We start from the raw sequence: 22,551 nt of genomic DNA, 5'->3' as shown, positions 1-22,551 counted from the left end.
ATTAGAATTAAGTTGTCCCATATGGGGATCGAACCCGCAGGTTTAATTGGTCTTAAATGTCATGATCAGTCTTTATGGGGATCAGAATGAGGTATGGTTGTGTCGTCAATTTTATTATATGCTTTGTAATTATAGTTATGTAAACCAATGTTTTTATTTGAATCAGTTACTCAGTGTTGACAGACTTCAAGCAAATCCAATTTATAGTCTTTTCATTGTTTCATGGTAGTTTTCTACCAGATTTTACAATGGAAGTTGAATTAACGATCCCGCTGATTTTATTCGACCGTAGTGCGTGAAATTCAGGTAGTACAAGTCAGTACAACGAATTGTCTTTTTCGATAATTTACATAGTGGAAAAATAATAAAATTATGCTAGATAAAGCAGGAGTACCAATGGAATAAAACAAATGCGTCTATATTATCATTTTATTTTTATAATGTATACTCTGCGGGACTCACTCAATTCATTTACAATAAATTAACTACTGACTATTCGGCAAACTAAAGTACAATACCGTAATATTAATTATATTAAAGCAGACCCGAATGACACGTTTTATAAGTCAAGGCACAACATCACAAAAAGATCTCTTAAAACATTACTTTCTTGGGCGCAGTCGGGTAAAAAATAACCATCGTTCATTCTAGTGTTAAATAGGTAATTTAGTTTGAGCATACCTATTTTAAGATCAAATATACTTTATTTATATTGTTCTGATTTTGTGCCGACGTTAACTTATAAAACTGTTACTTTAGTACATTTATACATTATTCTCTTCATCCCAAGTGCAAAGCATCCATATAAAACACAATCTCACTGGATTTTGATGTCAATCAAATAAGTAACCAGATAAATTTCATCATCTGAGTTCTTAGGAAAGGAAAGTCATTGCTTGCTTATAAAAACTACTCCCAATAATAAGTTGTTAATACTTTTTATCATGACAATAAAATCACAACTCAACTCTTTTACACATAACAACATTTTTTTAATAGGTGACAAAATTAAAGATCATTTATTTATTTGTTTTCGTCGGTAACAGTCGTGATAGTTTTGTCAATCTGATATGTATGTGACCACGACTGTATACCAATATTAGCTGTAATTATTTGTTAAGTTATCATAGTGTTTAGTCCCTTGTAATAAGGTTTTCAAAGCTGATATCATTTTGTAAGTATAAAATAATGTTTATGCAAAAATTTTAACCTACTTACGTAGTTGGTTAAGTAAGACGGATGAATTGATATAATTAATTGTCTGTGTGTAAAGCAATCCCATTCATTCAAGTGCAACATAAATCTATGGAAGGCACCAAAAGTAATACAAATATTGTATTTACATGTTAATGTACGCTTAATCTAGGTTGATCTTTGCTTTATAACGTAATATCACATTGAAATATAACTAACAATTAAATTCCAGCCTTTTGTATATACAATTAGTTTATATACTCTTAAACTCTTTTTGGTAGAATGAGCAATGTGCTTAAAAAAAGAGCTTTCGGCTTTTTGTTATTTGTATTTTTCTTTTATATTTCAACTACATATATTATGTCTTTTTATGATAATGTTTAGTTATATTTCAATAGACATCCGTTCGTGTCTAGAAAGACAATGGCAAACATTTTGTACATTAAATTATGAGATTGATTAAAACAGCTCATTCAATATTTACATTTAATCACGTTTCAACTCGAGAAATAAAGTTATAGACGACGATTTCATACAAACATGTGATTTTAATCAGCTATAACATTATGTAATCTAGAAACAACATTTAATATCACTTTCTAGTGATATTTTCTCTTCACGTGGCGAGCTGCATTATATTCTGAACTCATCAGAATGAGGCCCAAGGTAAGCTAGCTTGAGGCGTGTGGATTGGTCCTTTATCGTGCCTCAGTGGCCTGGGCGTGTTCAGTCTGTACTGACTCGAGTCCTGGGGGACACGTGGCCGTTAATCCACGTGCGCCCTGTGGGACACGGGTCCAGTGGGACTTGAGTCCCTGTGTCTGTAGCCAGTGAGGAGCTGGGTCCCTCAGACGACGGTGGGCGCATGCCTGAGGCTGGGCTTGGGCGGCAGCGGCGGCGGCGCGCGCGCGGCGGCGGGCGAGCGCGGCGGGGACGGCGGCGAGGGGGGCGCGCCGCCCACTGCCGGGGGAGACTTGTTCTGCAGTCGCTGGCGCTGGGTCTCGCGGAGATTCTCCAGGAAATCTGAGGGAACGTAGTGTACTGTTAGAATAAAGTTTGAAGTAGGTAAGAGGAACTTTGATGAGGTACGACTTGATTTATTCTCTAACGGAAATTAATCTCAACTAAACCGTTTTTTTAGCATCATTTGTGGGATACTTCTTGAATAAACTACTTTTATGTGTAGGTGTGTGTACTGACCAGGTGGATGGTGATGTAGCGGCGGGCCGGGCCTGAGCGCGGCCCGCACGCGGCCGGACGCGCCCGCGCTGCCGCGACTGCTGCCGCTAGCTGTGCTCACACTCTGCTGTAACAAGAAACAAGTCTACTATTAATCTATTGAACGATTTACTCTGAATTATGAAGAATGTAGGCTCAGAGGCTGTGAAAAATTTGACGCTTTTGTTGAACTTTATAAGAGATAAAGATCAAACTTAATATCAACCCAAAATCATCTAGGGTTTCCCCTATTTCTTGTCTATTATGAGGCTTAGTAAATTGATGTACATAAACATCTATTATATAAAATTCTCGTGTCACGGTGTACGAAATTGAACTCCTCCGAAACGGTTCGACCGTTTGTCATGAAATTTTGTTTACGTATTGGTTAGGTCTGAGAATCGGACATTTACATAGCATTAATTTGTATGACAAATCAAAGTTTTCTGGGTCAGCTCGTATTCTATGGGTATGTTTATGTTACCTGATCGTCTTGGTGCCTGAGCGCGTCGTACGCGTTGAAGTCGCTGAGCGAGTCCGCGTCGTCGTCGCGAGTGTCCAGACGCGCCTCTCCGACGGCCGCGCGGTACTCGCCGCTGTCAGACACCTCTACTATCTGCAGGCGGGCGCCGTCTAACTCCTGGGGATTGAAATAAATTATTAGTTATGTTAGTAAGTTGATTTTTTTTATTCAAGGTAGACCAGGGATGTCAATTAGGATATGAGTTAAAACGCACAAAATTGCTATCAGCTGCTTATTTTTTGTTAAGTATATTTTAAGATAAGCGAATGTGAACGTGTGATTTGCAAATGCGTTGTCCTGAATCTGGGTGTCTTTGTGCATATGACTTGAATGTTTGTAGAAACCTGTGCGACACAAATAATTGCGAGAAGCGTTTAACAAAAAGTGTGTGTTCCATACCTGCATGGTGGTGTCGGGATGCAGCAGCTGTCCGTCCCTGAGCACGGCGCGGGCGGGCGCGGCCCCGGCGGCGGGCGCGGCCCCGGCGGCGGGCGCGTACCGGGCCAGCACGGGGCGCAGCACGTGGCGCAGACGGCGCGCGGCGCGACAGCGCACGGCCACGCAGCGCGCGCCCACCTCGATGCGCACCACGCAGCGCCGCTCCACCTGCGCCTCGCGCCCGCCCAGCACTGTGGACGGGGACGACAGGTCTACTGTGCTCGATGTGCCCTGCAGATTTATACGAAACTGTAGTATATTGTATTTTAACTCATTTTGTTTAAGAGAATATTTATAAAGTTAATATATGAAAATAAATCATTTTTTTTATTCTGTATTAAGAATAACTGCTGCAATTCCATGGTGTACAATAAAGAATATTCTAATTCTAATTCTAAAAACATAATATTCACCCTAACTGCATTATGACAACAATTAGATTTGTTTTTTATTTATTATATATGCAAAAAACAGTCATATTTGTAAATCACGCTAATATTTATCCCACACGAGAATCGAACCCACAAAACAGAGCCTACCATAATAATAACTACAATTACATACAACTTAGCAGCAAACTTAGACATACACTATTTTTTTTATAATTAAAGTTTATTTATTTTCATTTCATACCTGATTGGCATCTTTGAGCAGTACATCATAAGTGGTACAGAGCAGGTTCCGCCGCTGCAGCAGGCGGTCGACCAGCCGGCCCACCGTGACGCCGGCCTCCACGCCCACCACGGACGTGGCCCCGTCCGGGAGCACCACGCGGCACAGCGAGCACTGCCCGGGGGCTGACTGACTTGATTTCACCACCTAAGGAAAGATAGATAATGAAAACATTTGAAGGAACAAGGCTTACTGTTGTAAGCACGAGATGGCGCTACTAAACACAGTTCGTTGTCTCTCTTCTACAACCAAGCCACCAAACCCACCAGGTGGTAGGTCTGAAGTTTTATACAGTTAGTCGAATGGCAGCTACAAATGCTTTACTGGATTATGAACCGATGATTGGTGTATTTAATGGGACATCTATTATGACTACTAGAAGAAGTTGATAGGTTTTCTCCCAACTCCAGAATTTGACGCCATAGTATAATAATATCCATATTTTTTTAAATATGAGTGACTTGACAAATATTATAATTAACAAAACATCTAAAGAAAACTCATTAACGCGTACACTCTAACATAATAGTAAAACAAACTACTAGTAAATAAATAATTACTAACAAATGTAAACACACTTATGTACACAATGTATCTAGTATAGTAGGATCCGCGGAATATAACAGAGAAACTGTTTGCTGTTGGAAAACAATCTGTGTGTCGTGATCGCCTCGTTTCATATATTTCTGCAGATTCATCGTGAAACACATACTGGGGTAAGTAATAACCTATAGTTGTGTACTAAAGTCTGTATCAGTACGTACGTTGTGTACAGAAGTACACAGGCTATGTACAAAAGTACACAGTTTACTTATTTATGTGTTTGAAGGTTTCGTATGGCTATTTATATTGTCTGGTGTTTATAAACGGTTGTTATTGTTTGTATTTTAGTCTGCTTATTTATTTTTCTATTTAAGGAGGTCTACTGTTTATAAATAAATATCTTGAAGTGAGATTATTAAACGCTGAGGATTGTGTAAGATATTTTGGATAGCGCGGATATCCATGGCATTAGGAACCTAAAATAAGCTACTACTAGATTTTATATACACCAAATGTAATCTTGAGTTAGTGAACTATATTCTCAACGCCATAGGATTTTCTCATGAAAAAACCCTGCTTCATCATAAGATAAAGTAATATACAGACGTTTATTAATATACAACATAATTATAACTGGTTTTTTCAACTTTATCATTTGGAATTTATAATAGGCAATAATGCTATTAAGATGTACAACTATTGCGCCAATATCGTGAAACATTTCTAAAGAATTACGTTATAATTTACACGAATAGAACAAATATTGGCTGAACATTATCATGTTTTCCGCACTGCACGTTGGTTTGCCAGATAACTATGCATATTTACAGAACAATATGGTGATGAAAGGAACTCATATATCTTAAATTGTCATTTGTTTTTAAAAATGTTATTGATGTAATAATACTAATATTGATTTTTTAATTGTTGAGAGGTGTTTTTAGTTCACAAATTGTTTTTGTTATTAAAAAGTACATTGCTATTGCTAACTTTGTGGCAGTGACGTTTTATGATCTACTTTTCCAAGACAAAACGGAAAGGACGAAACTACATTGCATTACGAAGCAATTATCAAATTTATCGTTTTAGGAATAAGGTCTTTTTTAGGTTGCATGTTTAAATGTATGCCAAAAATAGAAATACAGTTAAGTTTGTGTGTGGAGATAATTGTAGATCCCTATAATAATACTATAAATACAATTGCAGTGGAAATGTGCCGCGGTATCTAAATCTGGGGACGCTTTGGCGCCAATTTCATTAATAATTATTTGTTTAGATTTCATGTAATTTATAATTATGTTGATAAGTTATAATTTAGGTCTGATAGCGTCATGTTTATGGAGAATTTTCATGTTTGTGACATTTGTATAAATGGAAGTTATTTAACCGTGTTTAGTAATAATGTTTTATTGTTTTTGACGCGATATCGATACAGGTTAATGTGTTTCACGTATTTATCTCATCCTTTGTGGTACATCAGTAGTTAGCACAGACTATTGTCGTCAGGACTCATTAGGTATAGGTTTAATAAGATGTACTTACATCAGTGATAGGTGGCTGTTCGTTAGGTTGCGTGCTGTTGGACCTCTCCCGTCCGGGGCGCAGTTTCCATGGCAACAGCGAGCCGCCGCCGCTGCGACGACGCTCTGACGCGTTGCTGGCTGATTTCTTTAACTAGAATTGGATAAATGCGTTGAAAATTAATTTTCCATCGAAAAGACTTGTTGATTCATTCTAACATTCTACGAGGTGCGTTTCTGACCTCGATTTATGTAGATCATATTGAAGAAAAACATACATTTGTCTTCATCATCAGCCTTGTATTGCAGTGTTTGATAAATACTAGTTCTACCTTCTTTATGCTATTTTGACTGTCTTTGACAATCACCTACTAAAATATCAGCTTTTATTATCCTTTAAATTACTATTATCCATTCAATTCTAATTTTAAGTACCTTAGTAGTATCAGTGTCAGGTTCCCGTGTCTGCGCGTAGGGCAGCGGCTGCCCGCGCAGGTCTGCGCGCGCGCACTCCGCGTGGACCGCCGAGCGCAGGAAGCGCGGGTAGCTGTCGAACTTCATCACGTTGAAGATCTGCTTCTGAGCCTGCGGGATAGACAAATAAATTCATATTATTTTAGGTTAATTTAGATGTATCAGTATTATTCTGTAGGGTCATGTTTAACTTGGAAATCACTTTCCTCACATTGTTTTTTTTAAACTACTTCTTGAATATAAAGTAACAGAAATTAAAACATGTCTTCTGAGTAAGTCTTATATAAATGAAATTACAAATTATGAAAAGTTTTGTACACTTGGTAAATAAAATAAACAACAATAACAATTATTACACGACTCGGAACGGATTGCGTTGTAATAATATGTTTCTCAATAATTTATCAGCCTGTAATAGAAGATCGTCACGTAATTAATGATTTCACGCGAATGAGCGTAGCGGTGGAGTTTCGCAAATGTTTAGCTACTGGTTGTTCAGTTGGCAATCAAGAGTTTTTATGTTACAAAACTTCTGTAGACTACACTGTTTTAGGTTTCAATTTACCGTCTTCAAGATTTTGCCTATTGCTGTATCTGAAAAACAGACTGTGCTCTTTTTTGTAATTCAAGCTATCTGTATCAAATTTAATTCAAACTGCTGAGCGGTTTAGTTGCGATATCTGACTTTAATTTCACATAAAAGAAAAAATAACATTTTTTCTTAGAATTGACAACTGTAAAAGTGAGTTTCGCTTTCAAGTAATTGGTAAACTATTGGCGACACGTGTCGATGAGTTTGACGTAGCTTAAATTTGAAGTCTCTTATAACCAGTAGGTACCTGTTGGAACAGCTCAGTGGGCGGCGGGTCGTGCGCCAGCAGCAGCGCGGCCGCGCGCCGGGCCGCCGCGTCCACGTTGACGGGCTCGGGCGCGCCGTCCGCCAGGTGGCGCTGCCAGATCTCCGCCGCCAGCGCGCCGCGACACGACGCGTCCGACGTCGCCGCGTACTGCTCGCACGACCACCAGAATCTAGGAAAAACAGGAGGCTTTAGAAACTAGTGTAGGGAAACTTTCATTCAGAACCTGTTGATTACTGAAGAAGTTATGTTCAGAATAGACATCGACTTAGCATTGGAATAAGACACGAGAAAGTGAATGGAAGTAACAAAACCATTTATCGAATATTACTTTTATGAAAATTAGCAGCCACACTTTTTAATTAATTAGGTCAATCTTTTCAATTAATAGATATAGTTTTTAATTAACTGTGTCAATTAACACCCTTCATTTATCATCAATTAATCACGGACACGATCATTAAGAAATTGCTACGATTACAAAATGATCTCGAAATTGTGTCAATTTCTTTTTAAGACCTATCTACATATGGATCCATTTGTCCATGTTTCTTACCTGATGTTTTCAGCGGCGAACTCCTTGGCTAGGAAGTGCGCGAAGGCGGCGGCGCCGGCGGGGTCGGCCAGCAGGTGCTCGAGCCCGAGCGACCAGCGCGACACGTTGGAGCCGCCGCCCGAGCTGGACACCTGTGGCGAGCCCTCGCTCATTTGCTGGGGGAAGAGGAGACAGTTAGTATAAGGAAAAAAGGAAGTAATTAACAACAAAGGGTGATGACAAGATAAATCTAGTACATAGTCTCCTATCTCTAGTTTATGACGGTAAGTGGCCCTGACTGCTAAACCAGGTCGGGTTCGATTCCCATCCAGGACAAAAGTTTGTTTGATTTGCACAATCATTCTGTGTCTATTTTATATTTATAGTATACCTATTTAGAAGTATACCAGTATGTTTCTCAGTTGTCGTTTACTCAAAATACAAACTTTGAGACTAGATGGCGTTGTGTAAAAAAAATAACGATTTTCTGATCTGGTCATGAGTCAAAGCAAATTGCGTTACAATAATGCATAAGCACGTGTTAAAATTAAGTATTTTCTATTTACCTTATTATACATGTTGCGGTGTTCGTGGTGGCGGTAGGAGCTGCCGGCGCCGCTGCCAGTCGTCCAGCGTCGGAACGGCGAAGACTGCTCGCTCTGTGGACAAACAAATATAAACTATTAGGTTTCAAGTCTCTGGCATTATTCAAGCCTTAGAAAAACCTTTATCGAATACTCTTTAGTTCAAAAGTAACATAAACTATAAACAAAGGATTGACATGACGACGAAAACATACGGGTCTTAATGGATAGGAAATCATTGCTCATAAAAAGTGTAATAAACATTAAGCCGCGTCAACTGCGAACCAATTTAAAACCCATTTAAGTGTGCATAAATCAACAACATTTTCGTAAACAACATTATCAATAAAAAACTTGATACAAACAATCGAAATAGCTGGTATGCGGTTATCGATAATTGCAGTGAATTACAACCTTGCACCGACAACTGAACATAAGTAGTCTCTCCTGTCATTATCGTTAGCTTTATTGAATAAAACGTTATCGGTAAATGTTATTGATATCATTAATATTCATGTTTCGGCTACATTCAGTTGTAAATGTTGTAATCGATCTATTAATTGGAACAGGTATTTAATGTATTGACTATTCAGTAATAAGTCTAGTTCGGTTGCTTAATAGAAATTGAGAGCTTTTTAATGGGTTCTTTTAAAGTAAATCTACTGTAAAATCTGTACTAATATTATAAAGCTGAGTTTGTTTGTTTGATTCGAGATAATCTCAGGAAATATTGGGCCTATTTGAAAAAAAAACTTTCAGTGTTAGATTAGCCACCCATTGTTTTACAAAATTATTAATCAGATTTAAAAAAATCCTAACTAATTTCTTGGCAACAACGCGGGGAAGTCGCGGAATAATTGGTTATGAAGTTTTTATTACCAAGTTAAAATGTTGTATCTACGTGACGGACAATAGGACATTGATTTACCTAGTCATCGTGACACAATGATTTGTAACTTATCAATGCAGATCTCTCTCAAAAACTTCCAGCTGTCTCAGATTAACATTGAAAAGAGAAATACTGTGATAGGAATTACATACAGTAGACGATGCTTCCATTAAGTATCTTGCAAATAGTCTTTGTTCCAAAGGAATAAAATCGATTTTCGTTTATTTCTACTGTTAAGTGGTACATTAGCACTCGACGGCTCTTAACCTTGCGATGATTAAATAACCATGCCATAAACAAGGCTATCGCCCTTTTCGTCCAAAAATAAATGTAATAAAAAGATAAACAATTAAACAACTCGCACGGCTGCAGTCACAACATTCAACACAGTTTTACTTTTTTACAAGAGAAATGACTTTGTTTGACTTTGTCTTTATTACAAGTTGCGTGAGAGTTGTTTTTCGACACGACGTTATTACGAGTTATTATTTAATGAGTAATGCGAGACTGAATGGATAGTCAAGTGGGTATTGTGTCAAGATTATGGATGCTCTCACTCTCAGCCCGACAAGAAAAATAAGAATACGCAATTAAAATTATAATCAACCAGCATCGTACCGATTTCTATGATGTAATTAGAAAATGCACCTGTGTGTACCATACAGACAGATTCGTGGCGAAATTTTATCTTTAAACGGGAACCTATTTGTCGGTAAATACTTCAGACAATGTATTTATTTAACAAAAAACTTGATAAGACGTTGTGGCGAGCAAATATCTATAACTACATAGTATGCAGACTGGGAATCAAGTTCGCGGCTCAAACCACAGGAAATCCTTCGGCTAAACAATATCTATTTTAATACATACCGTTATCCTGTTCGACTAAAACACTTGAATAAACACGAAATAATTTATTAAACGAATTAACACTAATTTGTAGTAATAAGTTACCTAGCCCAGTGGCTGCTCCTGATAGACTGAAACGCAAACCACGTACAGACATGAATAACACTGCAAGTGTACATAATAGGTTATAAAGGAAAATAGTGGTCGCGAGGAACAGTCATTCATGAAGGGGTGATAAACATTGAGGACCGAAATGCGGACGTCACGCGTGACCGAGCTGGCCGACAGAGCGTAGGGCTGACAAACAGTCAAATTAAAACGAATTAAAACATGTACTTATGATGGGAGGTGAAGGGATGAAATTGACTTATATTCTAGATGGTCAGCCTATGTTTAAAAGCAGAATTTGACAATAGATAGCCTTATGAGTTGTATATCTAAATTAAGACGGTTTGTCGAAAACCTCTGCAAGGGTAAAAAAACAAGAATTCAGTATAAATATTGATTTTAGTTTATTGGTTCTGCGGTGATTGAACTTAACTTGTTGCTTTATATTCTGCACAGATTACAGACTAAACGGAAGGAAGCCGTCCAAGTAAGCCGCACGATAGCATCACAATGGATATTAACATCAATTTATGTAAGTTTTAAGCGATTGTATCATCCATTGATTATTTAGTTAATGCTGAAATGTGTTATTGTGTACAGAAAAAGTAATGGACTTAATTGAATAATTGGTGTATTTTCACCCACACAAGTTTTAGTCTGACCTAAATACAGTACCAATACAGGCAGAAAGCTTAGGTATTCATCGACCGAACGCGGTTAGGTTAAAGTCAGTAAGTATAAGAAGAATCCCCGACGGCATAGTTCCATATAATAGTTCTAATAATGCTCATCTATTGAGAAAAGTGACTTGTTTTTTTTATGGTCAAGAATTTTTCGTCTATAGACTCGTAACCCACCGCCTGGTAGCAGGCTCACCGGATACCGTTACAGTAAGCGCTCTGCGTCCTCATGAACAGTGACCGGGCATGTCTCCGGTCAGTCCAATGGCCTGGCCGGAGTCCTCCAGTTACGTTATCAACGAATTGAGAATGCAATTGAAACGAATGCCGGTATGTGGGCGACATGTGACAGCGAGGAAGGGGCTAAATTGATCGTAATTGGTAATATGGCCGCGCCCCCGCTCTCGGCATTGAAACGATTGCTCATCGGTTTATCAGAGATGATATATGACTGAGTGGACCTAGAAATTTATTGGTAGACTTGATAATGTGTTTGAAGTCGTATGGTATTGTGCATTACAACATGAAGCACGAAAAAAGAAGATTCGACTAAAGAAAAAATGTTTTCTTCTTCTACTTTCTGTTCAAGAATAGAAAGGGACAAGCACAAGCCCTCTGTCATAATGGAAAGGAAGGAATGTTTGTCATTTGAGTAAAATCGTCATTGATACAACTATTACGTATCAATGACGGTTAAACATTCACATTAACCAAAATTTTCCCTAAAACATTTCAGTAAGCACTATTTCCTTAACAAGAAATTATAGAACAGTTTTCCGTTTAAATTCATCTAAACATGTTTATAACCAGGAATTCACTTTTGATCTTCATTACGAATACTTTTGTCTGATATTTAACGGAATACAGTAAATGTATTCTCGTTGACTGTCAGCCCTGAGTTAGAAGTTAGGCGATACGTGTGTTTGTTGATGTCAGAACAAGCAGACACGCTGACAGACAGGTGTTTGCTGATGGAAAACCCCGGACCACGCTGTATCCACCTGATGCAAAAGCTACTGATATTGCTCAAAATGGTTTTATGGAGTGGGGAAGTACCATGGATCATTGGATACTGCTGGATTTGTTAAAGTAATTCAAGATTATTATAAAGTTGTGATATTTACTTTCACATTTTACTTCAGATTAGATAAGCTTTAAAGTGAAAAAGCAAGCAGCAGTTACATTGATGCAACATTATCTTATTATGAGACTTGAGACCCACGACTGTACATGTTCCACGGTCTCACACTTCTATAAAAACGAAACGCAAACAACCGAAACACGGTCACTTGGGAACGTTCATTCATTGTTTAATTAGCAATTATTGACTTGAGCCATGAAATCCAAATTTTCCACAAACTATTTTAAACGAGGAAACTTTGTCTTAGTATTCGAGAGATAATTTACTACACTAGCAATTTTGAAGGGGAGAAACATTTAAACATAAATACATAATGATTCAAATGACATACATAAGCACAATTTTACCTCTTCTTTACCATCCGTCGTGTACCATACGACCATCTTCAGTAACAACACAATTCAAACTCTGATGTTATCACAAGAACACATTCGGAAGACCAAAACATTAAACGAAACACGCGCCACAAAACTAAACAAACACTCAGACTTAAAATTGGGAATTAATTTTATAGCAGAGTCCTTGACAACAGATTTAAGTCAGATGAAAATGCAACAACTGTTTCAAAACCACTAATTAAAAAAAAACGTTCTGTCAGATGAGATTTCAGGCTTTGAATTTGGAATCCCTCCGTTCGATGTCACGGTTGAGTGGTAACTGACAGCTAGCAGTGTGGCTGTGGCAGTGGTCGCGAGCGAGTGACGACTGTGTCGAGTATTGAGCACAGCGCAGTACAGCGTTAGGTGGGACGATGTGTGTCCCCGGTCCCGGCGCGCCACTGTCGCATGTCGCCCGATTCGTGACACAATGAAGAATTACAATAACAATACTCATACTAAACAAAACAATTTCCGGAGCTGGCTGCGGCGCAAGTCATAAAGTATTCAGCCGTATATAATGCGTTCTGAAGTCCTTGACTGGGCATTGAGTAATATATTGAGGTTCTAGACAAAAAATGGTTTTGATTTTCATATTTAGGTACGACCGTTTCAGTATTCTTTGTTTGTTTTTTATGTGGCGCATAAATGAGTCGCCATTTTTGTCGGTGTAATTTAAAGCATAAATAGTTTTCAGGTGATTGTAAATTCCAACCGAAATAATGTTTGATGCCTCACAGAAATACACTCAATAGTTTATAGAAACACATTGCCTGTTATACTGATAAATGTAAAGAGGAATACCTGCTCTCAAAGACTGGTATTTCCAAATATATAAATGTTTTCCATTACTTGTTCATTGCCGGGAATGTGAAGCATTCATGGATATTCCCGAATCGTGATCTATATTCACAAATAAATGTTTACATTACACATTCTCTTACAAAAATGCAACGCAACCTAATTCTGATGCCGATCTGTTTGATGGAGAAACTAGACTAAACACAAATTAATTTGTTTCGTTTTCAGTATTTTATTAAGTAATTTAATATTATTGGAAACATTTTGGATAATATAGACAGTTTAGAAACTCCGTAGATCCGTTCCATAAAACCGAAAAGACAATTTTAAGTTATTTTTATCTGAGCGTGCAGAAAATAAGATTTCTGGAATTTCTTACATTGAGGTTAAGAAAAAAAAAGACAATCGAGGCAGATGCCATTAGATTTGTCGGAAGGCACGACAAAACACATTTTCTACGACACAGTTTAAAATCTAGACTTGTAACAATCGGTTATTCTATTCAAATGATGTAAGGGAAGGTCAAAGACCAGACAGATCGCTGTCGCCTGACAATTGAGCGGAGACAGGAAAACACTCGCGCACCGTATTGTCTGCTATACCAGGATAGTTTTATCACTTCTAGCTATCAGGTGCACAATTCTCGAAAGCGTTGGCCAGACATTAAGGGGAACATGGTAGGTTTATTTCATAAATATGCCGCCTTTTGTGTCCCTTTTTTCTAATATCTACCGCTTCAAGGAATTTAATTCGTGTGTGGGATTCACGAAAATTCAAGTCACACGCCCAGTCCTTAACCCTAATGTAGGTCTTAGTTCTCTGCGTTCTACCGATTACAGTAAAAGTAAATGTAGTTCTAAAACATTATATTATTTGTTGGAGCACGTTTATTCAGCATTGTAAAAATCAATTTGAGAGCTCGCGCGAGTACTTGATGGGTTTATCTTCGGCCGTCAATAGCAGTGGGTGTAAAGCGATTAAAGGTTTATGTGATACTAACTATCAGATAAACATGATTTGACACAAACCTGGTTACCGTAGCTTTTGGGTTTTCTCTCTTGTCAGTAAACAACTTGATATCTTACTAATGATATGTAACACGGTATTTTGTAAGCGCTTGTATCCATTTCATAATAACTTAAACTTACGTCACGAAAACAATAGATTTTCCTAAAAAACTAAACGGTTTTCGAGCGGAGAGACATTCAAACTAAAAGAGAAAAAGAGGTTTTACTCTTGTATGACTGTAGTTTGAAAGTTCAATAACTGGGTTTCCTGAGTATATCGCAGTGTGAACTGATTCCTAACGTTTATGCCAGCATGCATTGCTCATTCTTCTATTGAAAGCTTTATAAAACTCATTGATGGTCGATAAAGAAGCCAACAAATATGAAGTGTCAATAGCGTGACGTCGGTAGTCGTGCGGTGCATACGGTCACGTTTCACTTTATGCATTCATTAGCACCAGGTACCTGTGTGTTAGTGTTAGTGCCATCAGGTACCGGACTTTCGCGTATTTATTTTATTAGTTACTTCAATATTATGTAAATAGAGGTAAATATGGATCTAATGCGACTTTTCCTATGTCGTGTGCGATTTTTAAGTTATTGTAAATATGTGTTTGAAGGGTATATTGCGAATTTTCTTCTTTCATCTTAAGTGTCCACCCTTTCAGACCAGCAGGCACAAGGATTGACCGGTAGTTGGCATCCACCACGTCGACAGTGCATAAATACATTGAATAATGAATTCACGATATTTTTAGTTAAAACACGTAACATTGCAGGAATCTCATGAACATTCATATAGCAATGGAAAAGGAATCTCAGTCGTTTCCCAAAAACAGACGTTTTAATGTAACACCGAGCATATTCACCTCTAAAATATTTGTTGTAAAATAAACAGAGTTCAGTAGGAATCAAATGGTGTTTACTCTCAGGCTCGTTGGTTTCAAAACATGTGCAATGAGACGCATCACCTATGTACGTGTGTATTGATAAACAATAGGATATAATATTGTATTATATATTGATGACAGGCACGATGTCGGGTCATGACGGTGTTGTTTTTAAATGTTTGTCAAAAATAAACTAATAAGATTAGTTCCTATTAATACCAATAGGGAGGAGGCAAGGGTGTTTTTTGCTGTCCAGTGGTTCAAAAAAAGCACTTAAAGTAGAAGTTATTTTTTTTATAAGTACATCTGATTTCAGTAGAGGTATTTTTGTTTATAAATTGATGTTAAACAATTTTCGTATTGATTTTAGAATGTTTTCAAATGTATACAGTATATACAGCTATTGGAATGTTCATAACATAACAAGTGACAGCTCAACCTAACGGAATGATAACAACAACTCTTCGCAATGTTGTACAACTACATGCGTTTCCATTTCCACTTGATATAATAGTTGGACACCAACGACATTTCCTATTAAATGTCGCACTCGGTTTTGTCCATTAAAACTGTTCAATACCGTTTGTAATTTGGCCAAAAATTTCAACTCAATCCACAATTGCGTGAGTTACTATAAGAACGTACCTAAGACATCGTACGCGTTGTTAAATGTAAATTATAAACAATATAAGGACCTGAGCCACAGCCGATCCCGATACTATATCAAGGTGTGAATGACTTGTTTTTGTTTTTCGTTATTTTGTGTAGGAGCGTACGTATTGTTTTACGTATTAAGTCATTAGTATTTAATTAAATGCTTTTATTCCTGATAGCAGAAGGTGGGGTGAAGTGTCATTATACTCTGGTTACGTCAATGTAGTAAGAAAATTTTGTTGACTGCGAATTTTATACTTTCAAGTCGAAAAAAAATGGCGGATGACCGATGGTAAATTTTGTGATATTGGGTAATTGTAAATAGGTAATGTTCGTAAATATTGGAGGATCTATTGATCATTTAAAATATGATTTAGAGCAGTCTCCCTGAAATCCGTGCGCAGTAGAGTAAATAAAAATAATTCATCATAACAATAAACATAATTATTCAAAATAATTCAGTAGAAGTCTGAATCATAAATTTAATAACAATCACAACTCGGTCACATAAAGAGAAGGAAAATTGTAATTATGTGAAAAGTACAAAAATAATTGTTTCAAAACAAACGTGATTAATGTTCTGCGTATGTGAATCAAATAATTAAATTTTAATATTCTTCATAAATAAGGATATTTGGATCATTCGGAGAAATCTATCTCTGTTTTCCATTTCCAAGTATGGGAAATGCTCTTACATTGGATTGTAAGAGCATGAATTGTTACAAGTGTGGGGCACTGTCCCCACTGTCCCCCACACTTCCAGAATAAAGAAGCTTTGATAATTGAGCCTTTACAGTCATCTTACGTAGAGACCACCTTTTAAGTAAGCATGTGTTGAATAAATAAATCAGAACTCTGCTATGTCGGGAGTAAGCCCCGTTTAATTTGTAATCTTTGAGTACTGAAAGCTGTATCTATGCAATTTCAAAATAAGGCCAAAATTACTAACAGTTCCTACATATTGACGTTCCGTTCGCCAGGGTATTTAAAGAATACCAGAACACAATGATTTTAAAACATTGCATCTGTTCAATGAAAAACATCAAGAAAAAAGCAGGATATATAATTATAAATGTTTGCCCACTTTTAACCCACATACTACGCAACGGTCTACATATCAAATAATAAGTTTCGGAATCTGGAATTGTGTCAATTCTGTATTTTAAGAAAAGTCATAAGTTTTATTTTCATTCATTTTTCTCTTGTGAATCATATACTTGAAATAATGTACGGTATTCTATCTGAAGAATCTTCCTTTTAAAGTAAGATATGCAGTTGTGGGAGCGAGATAGCACAAACGGCGTAGAGCGGCATCTCTTTTCCACAGAGATAGCCTCAAGTTGAAGATTTTCTAAAGCAAGTGTTTTTTGGTCCTTGGCAAGTACATGCTAACCAAATAAGAGTGAAGAAGATGAATTGCAAAAAAAACAACCTTAAGTATATTAATACATTTAAATTATAATTAAAAAAAATGTTTATTTAACAGTTGTAACTATATAATAAATACAAGATAAATATCAACCAGTAAGTAATATGCCTTTCTTGAGATCACAAGCTGAGCAAACAAAATTATTTATAAAATACCACTCTTACTGCAGTCAGGCAAAAAATCGACAAACGTTAAACTAAAGTAAAACTAAAGAATATTAATATTAATTAGCATATGTAATTAGCGTTACATAATTAACAATGGTTATTGAGAAGGCTGTTGCCACTCGAGTCTTGGCAGAGTCAACAGAGTGCCGCTAAACGACCTGACATTGTTTTACAGAAAATTCTTGCATATGATAATGTACCAATGATTTACAAATGTTATAAATAATGTATGTATGTATGTATGTATGTACACTTCTTGAAACCATCTGAGTCTTTTTAAGTTCAGATTTTATGCTGTTTACTAATTATATTAATTTTTGTAATCATTTAATCAATAAATAAATGAATACAGCCTCTCAGTGTCCAGTGTTGGCCATAGGCCCCACAATAATAATATCACAGCATCAGGTTGTCCCCTTTACTCTTATTTCGCATTAAATAAAAACTTGCATCGAGCATAATTAAAAAGAATGTAGGTGTATTCATTCGCAATGATTTGTAATAACTTTTCTAAAGAAAGACAGTGGGAATTTCTTTTTTATAAAACTACGTCTTGAAATAATTTGTCAGAGTCAACAAAAGGGGTCCAAGTCCTAAATCAGTATGTTTTATTACAGATTGTAATTAAACCGTTGACGTCAATGGAACGTGGATAGAATAGAATTGTATTTTAATGATGTAATGTAATAGAACAATAAAAGAATAGGTTTTCTTTACAAATTGGAGGCTTACATTGTAAAGAAATTTTACACTGATTCGTTCTACCGATCTTTGTTCAAACACCAACTCTTTTAACGAAAAACCTATAATAACATATAAAACACAAGTTTTTTTTAATAAAAAGTAAGTAAAAACTTACAATGCGCAGCAGCTTCGCAATGAATCTCTCACACACTTCAGTAGGCATGTTCACAATCACTCAAGTAGTTAGGGGTAAAAAGAATAAACGATCAGTGATCACAAGATAAGATTTGGATCGCGGAAACGCGTATGTTCAGCGCAAGAGGCAACCGAAGACTGCCGAAACAAAACTCTCAGCGTACGCGTCTAATTATGCGGTATCAGACCGCGTACTATGGGCACGTTAAAACTATTTGACTATCGACGTGGATGAGAGATAGCGCTATCTGAGAGTATATCTCCATTTCATTCATTTGTGATTTGCAATTTTATGTAGTGTTTTGTGGTAGGGGGCCAGGTGTGGGTTGTTATCATAGACGTCAGTGGATTTTCGAGTGCTACAAAATATCGTCCCAACTGGATATTAGGTTTTATACGGAAATCAGGATTACAGAATTAACAGATTGCAACATATTACTTATTCATAGATTCCGTAATAAGGGTTTCGGAATTTTATCTCCGGTATAAAAATAGATTCGATAGTGGTATCTTGTTTTATTACCTTAACAATATAATATGGTTTTACGTCGTTTAAAGATCTCGAAAGAGGATTTATATATGTCATCAGCTGTGTATTTAGTTTAATCTATATCAATTAGATATAGAAACTTTATGCAAGGAACTTCGCAAATGTCGTATTTAGCTATCATGCCGTCTTTTGTCACGGTCAAAAGAATTAGAAGAGAGATATAGACATGACAATTACCTAAGTTTTATTCTTGCTTGCCTTGCTTGTATTCTATTCCTAGCGATTAGAATCCGAATTGTGATTCTTATGCCTATATTTGAATCCATTACTCCTCTCATAGTTTTCAGCATATATATCGTCCAGGTGAGCTGGAGAATAATTTTTCTATAATATAATTTAAACTTTGAACGCATTTGAATTGAATAAGTGTTTTATTGCTTGGAAGTAGTATTTTCCGCTTTTCTTGGCCAATTCTAGGGACATAATGGGCCTTACTACATTTAATTAATTCGCCATTCTACAATCATATTAGCTAACATGTACTTTTACCTTCAAATAACTAGGCAAAGCTTTAGAAAGGTCATTTACAGACGATACAGTTAAAAATATCGAGTGAAGTAACGAACATATGGCGTCGAGATAATGTAAACTTACAGCTTTCTGAATAAAGCAAAGAAGTTTCGAGTGAACGTTGCATGTTTTACGAGAAAATCCTAAATTATGCAGAGCTTTACCTGTTCAAGTCTAGTTCTTGGATAGCATGAGCACAATATGGGAAATTCAAAGATTACTTACCCCTGTCCGGTAGTTAATAAATTCACAATCAATAAATATTGACGATCGAGATGGTTATTGTAATATACATAAATTAGTGTTATGCAATTAAAAAAATATAAAGTTTAAATTGATCAAAAATACAAACATTATCGCTAGCAATTTTTTGACAATATTCTAAAAATAGGTTCTCATTTTATTTAAATACCTATATTTGTAGAACTAAGTCTAATTTCATAACAACCTGTACAATGATAAGACAAGATGTAACGGAATATTTTTCAGTGACGAGTTCATTCAACTTATCGCCTACCGGGTTAGTAAGACAACTGAATCAAACTGAATTGCGCAGGCGCATAGAGCAAAGTGAATTCGCATACAATAAGCAAATAATTGTTTTTATTGTAGTTGTAAAAATTATCGAGACTGTGTCTGGTGTTAACGAGGTTATGTGCATGTATGTGTTACAAGTAGATACATACAAGGTTATATATATCTCATTCCAAGATAGTAGCCAATAATATTGCAGAATTGAATTTCACCTGAAACTTTTAATCTGAAAAGAAAACGGGATAAAATTCCTAAAATAATTGCACAGATATAGGGATGAGGTGAATGGTGCTCAGTTTTTTGTTTTTAAAGGTTCTTTTTAAACAGAAAGACAGCTCACTGTAATTTCATTTCATTTTCACAACCAGAGCTCTAAGGGGTTGGTGGGCAAATCAAGGTGTTATTTACTGCAACCTTGACGTTCAAGAGGTGCCTAACATTTTTTAATATTTGCTTGATAAACGAATGGTGTTATAGTCATATCAGTATTGTTTATATGTAAAGAGTTGTAAGTAGTATCTCTATAGGTATGTTATTGATTAGAACGGTCTACTTGTTTCGTGTAAAGTTTGCCGCATAGAAACAGTTTATGCGATGACTGAACGCTAATATTGAGAGGTTGACTATCTAAAGCAAGCTTAGTCTATTAGTATCTACAAAACTTAGGCATTAAGTAAATCTTCTAATTTAAATATAATGGATTTAAAGATTTTATATGAAAAATATCGAAAGTAAACATTTTATGTGACCTAAAGTGAATGATTCATCATATAATGTACAATAAAATTGTTTTATTAAAACCATGTTATTTTAAATGTATTTTGTGATAGCTGCTGACACAATTTAATATAAATGAGTCATTGATGGAAACTGTTTCAGTGGCATCACTACTGACATGTCGAGTGTATTGTTTTTAATTTTTCACGATAATTAACTGTTTGTTTTCTAATTTCTTAATTATTATAAGACACCACTGAATTCCACAATGGATTTCAGATATTGGAATCTGAATTCGCCAACTAGCAGTGCGCTGGCGTGGTGATCAATTCCTTTAGTTTTCCCTCTTTGGAAGTGACATACGATTGCAATAATACATAGGCTGTTTACTGCTTTGGGGGTGCTATATAACGATTAGTGATATTATAGTAAAGTACGGTCAAATGCTGGGACTTGTTTTTGAAAGGTAAGGAGTTGATAAATATGATGCAAATTACTGTGGTAGGTTTGGACCAGGAGATTACCAGCATTAGACAAAGTGAGGATGTTGCAGTTGCAGTAAGACCCCAGGTGTCAAAACAGCTTATAAGAGTGTTATGTACCAGAGAGAAGTTGAGCTGTGCTGTTGTTGTGTTGTTGTTTAGTATTTGCACCTTAGCTTTAAGCAATGGAACACACTTGGAACTCACAGCGCCGACGTCGCTGACTTTCCTTTCAATAATCTTTATCTGTTATCAAACTTATCTCCCACAAATAACATTCTCATTTGTTGTATCTGCTATCTGTTTCGTTTCCATGCCGTTTTCACTTAATTTAACCCATATCTGACACTTTGATCACCTTCACGTGTTATGACGCGCTGTTTCTGTCCTTCGTATGACGTCACTTGATGTATTGCAATATTTTTGAATTCAATAATAGATACATGCAGGGTCTTGACGTCAATTTTCAAAACAAATACTCACAAAATTTTCCATTAACTTTTATTTTTGTTTTTACTTAAAAATACGAAACTATGGTCGATTTTTTTGTCTTCATTATCACAAATTATGACTCCAGTGAAAGAAAAAAATCTTAAAAGAGTTTATCTTAAATGTATTTATACTCTGTGAATCATATCACAGCATGCACAATTCTCATAACATAATAAACTTAACGCAATAAAACTGCACGTTATAAATAGCAACACAATTAGATCGCATGTTAACCGAGGCATTACAGATAACAATATATATAGAATATCTGAGATCTTCAGTGTCTGCTGTATTTACTTAGTTCTTATGTTCTTATAGAACAGAAATAAGTTTATGAGTAACGTTATTTAAAAGGGTATTAGTGTTATCACGACTTACGTAAAACGGGTGTATTGCGGCTAAAATTAATCATATATATTGAAGTTTGATTATTCTTCACTACTGGTTAAAGGCTTCTTCAAGTAGGTTTAAGCAGTGCTTGCAAGCTTGCTCACTGAGGGTTGATGATAGTTTCCAATGTTTGACATCCAGCTTTTTTCACTGGGTTATCTTTCGGCGTTTGACATTGAAGATTGAAAGTATTCTTTCAAGTATATTGTGAAGAAAACCTTAAAATGTTAAAGGTTATATAGAAAGCTAGTACGTATAAATTTATTGTTTTATGTTGCTTCAAATAAATTCAGTAATTTGAACGATATAAACTTTTAGCGTTGAAAAGCAAAGGTCGCCATGAAGACCTTGCAATACTCACATTCTAATGTTATATTATTAACACAGTATATTATTCACTTAAATAACCATTCATAGTTTTTTAAGGTCGCTTTTGTAATACAACCT

At 36.1% G+C, this 22,551-nt stretch overlaps 1 protein-coding gene across 2 annotated transcripts in view; it reads right to left on the bottom strand.

The window, feature by feature from the left end:
- Positions 1–415: 415 nt before the first annotated feature.
- Positions 416–22,551, bottom strand: part of LOC113502048 (regulator of G-protein signaling loco) — a 92,126-nt gene continuing 69,990 nt past the window's right edge. The window contains exons 4-13 of one of the 2 annotated variants that reach the window (XM_026883425.1): positions 8,541–8,633; positions 7,996–8,150; positions 7,422–7,611; positions 6,544–6,693; positions 6,131–6,262; positions 4,007–4,192; positions 3,335–3,604; positions 2,897–3,052; positions 2,395–2,497; positions 416–2,217 (exon numbers count right to left, since the gene is read on the bottom strand). In XM_026883425.1, coding sequence (XP_026739226.1) covers positions 2,042–2,217; positions 2,395–2,497; positions 2,897–3,052; positions 3,335–3,604; positions 4,007–4,192; positions 6,131–6,262; positions 6,544–6,693; positions 7,422–7,611; positions 7,996–8,150; positions 8,541–8,633 — 1,611 coding nt within the window. In that variant the 3' untranslated portion in view covers positions 416–2,041. Of the gene's footprint in view, positions 2,218–2,394; positions 2,501–2,896; positions 3,053–3,334; positions 3,605–4,006; positions 4,193–6,130; positions 6,263–6,543; positions 6,694–7,421; positions 7,612–7,995; positions 8,151–8,540; positions 8,634–22,551 lie in introns of both variants that reach the window. The other variant, XM_026883423.1, reaches the window with a different exon arrangement.

Source organism: Trichoplusia ni, chromosome 16 (assembly GCF_003590095.1).
Source record: "Trichoplusia ni isolate ovarian cell line Hi5 chromosome 16, tn1, whole genome shotgun sequence".
Lineage (NCBI taxonomy): Eukaryota > Metazoa > Arthropoda > Insecta > Lepidoptera > Noctuidae > Trichoplusia > Trichoplusia ni.
The sequence above is the reverse complement of the archived record's forward strand: the minus strand, read 5'-3'. Positions and strand labels throughout refer to the sequence as shown.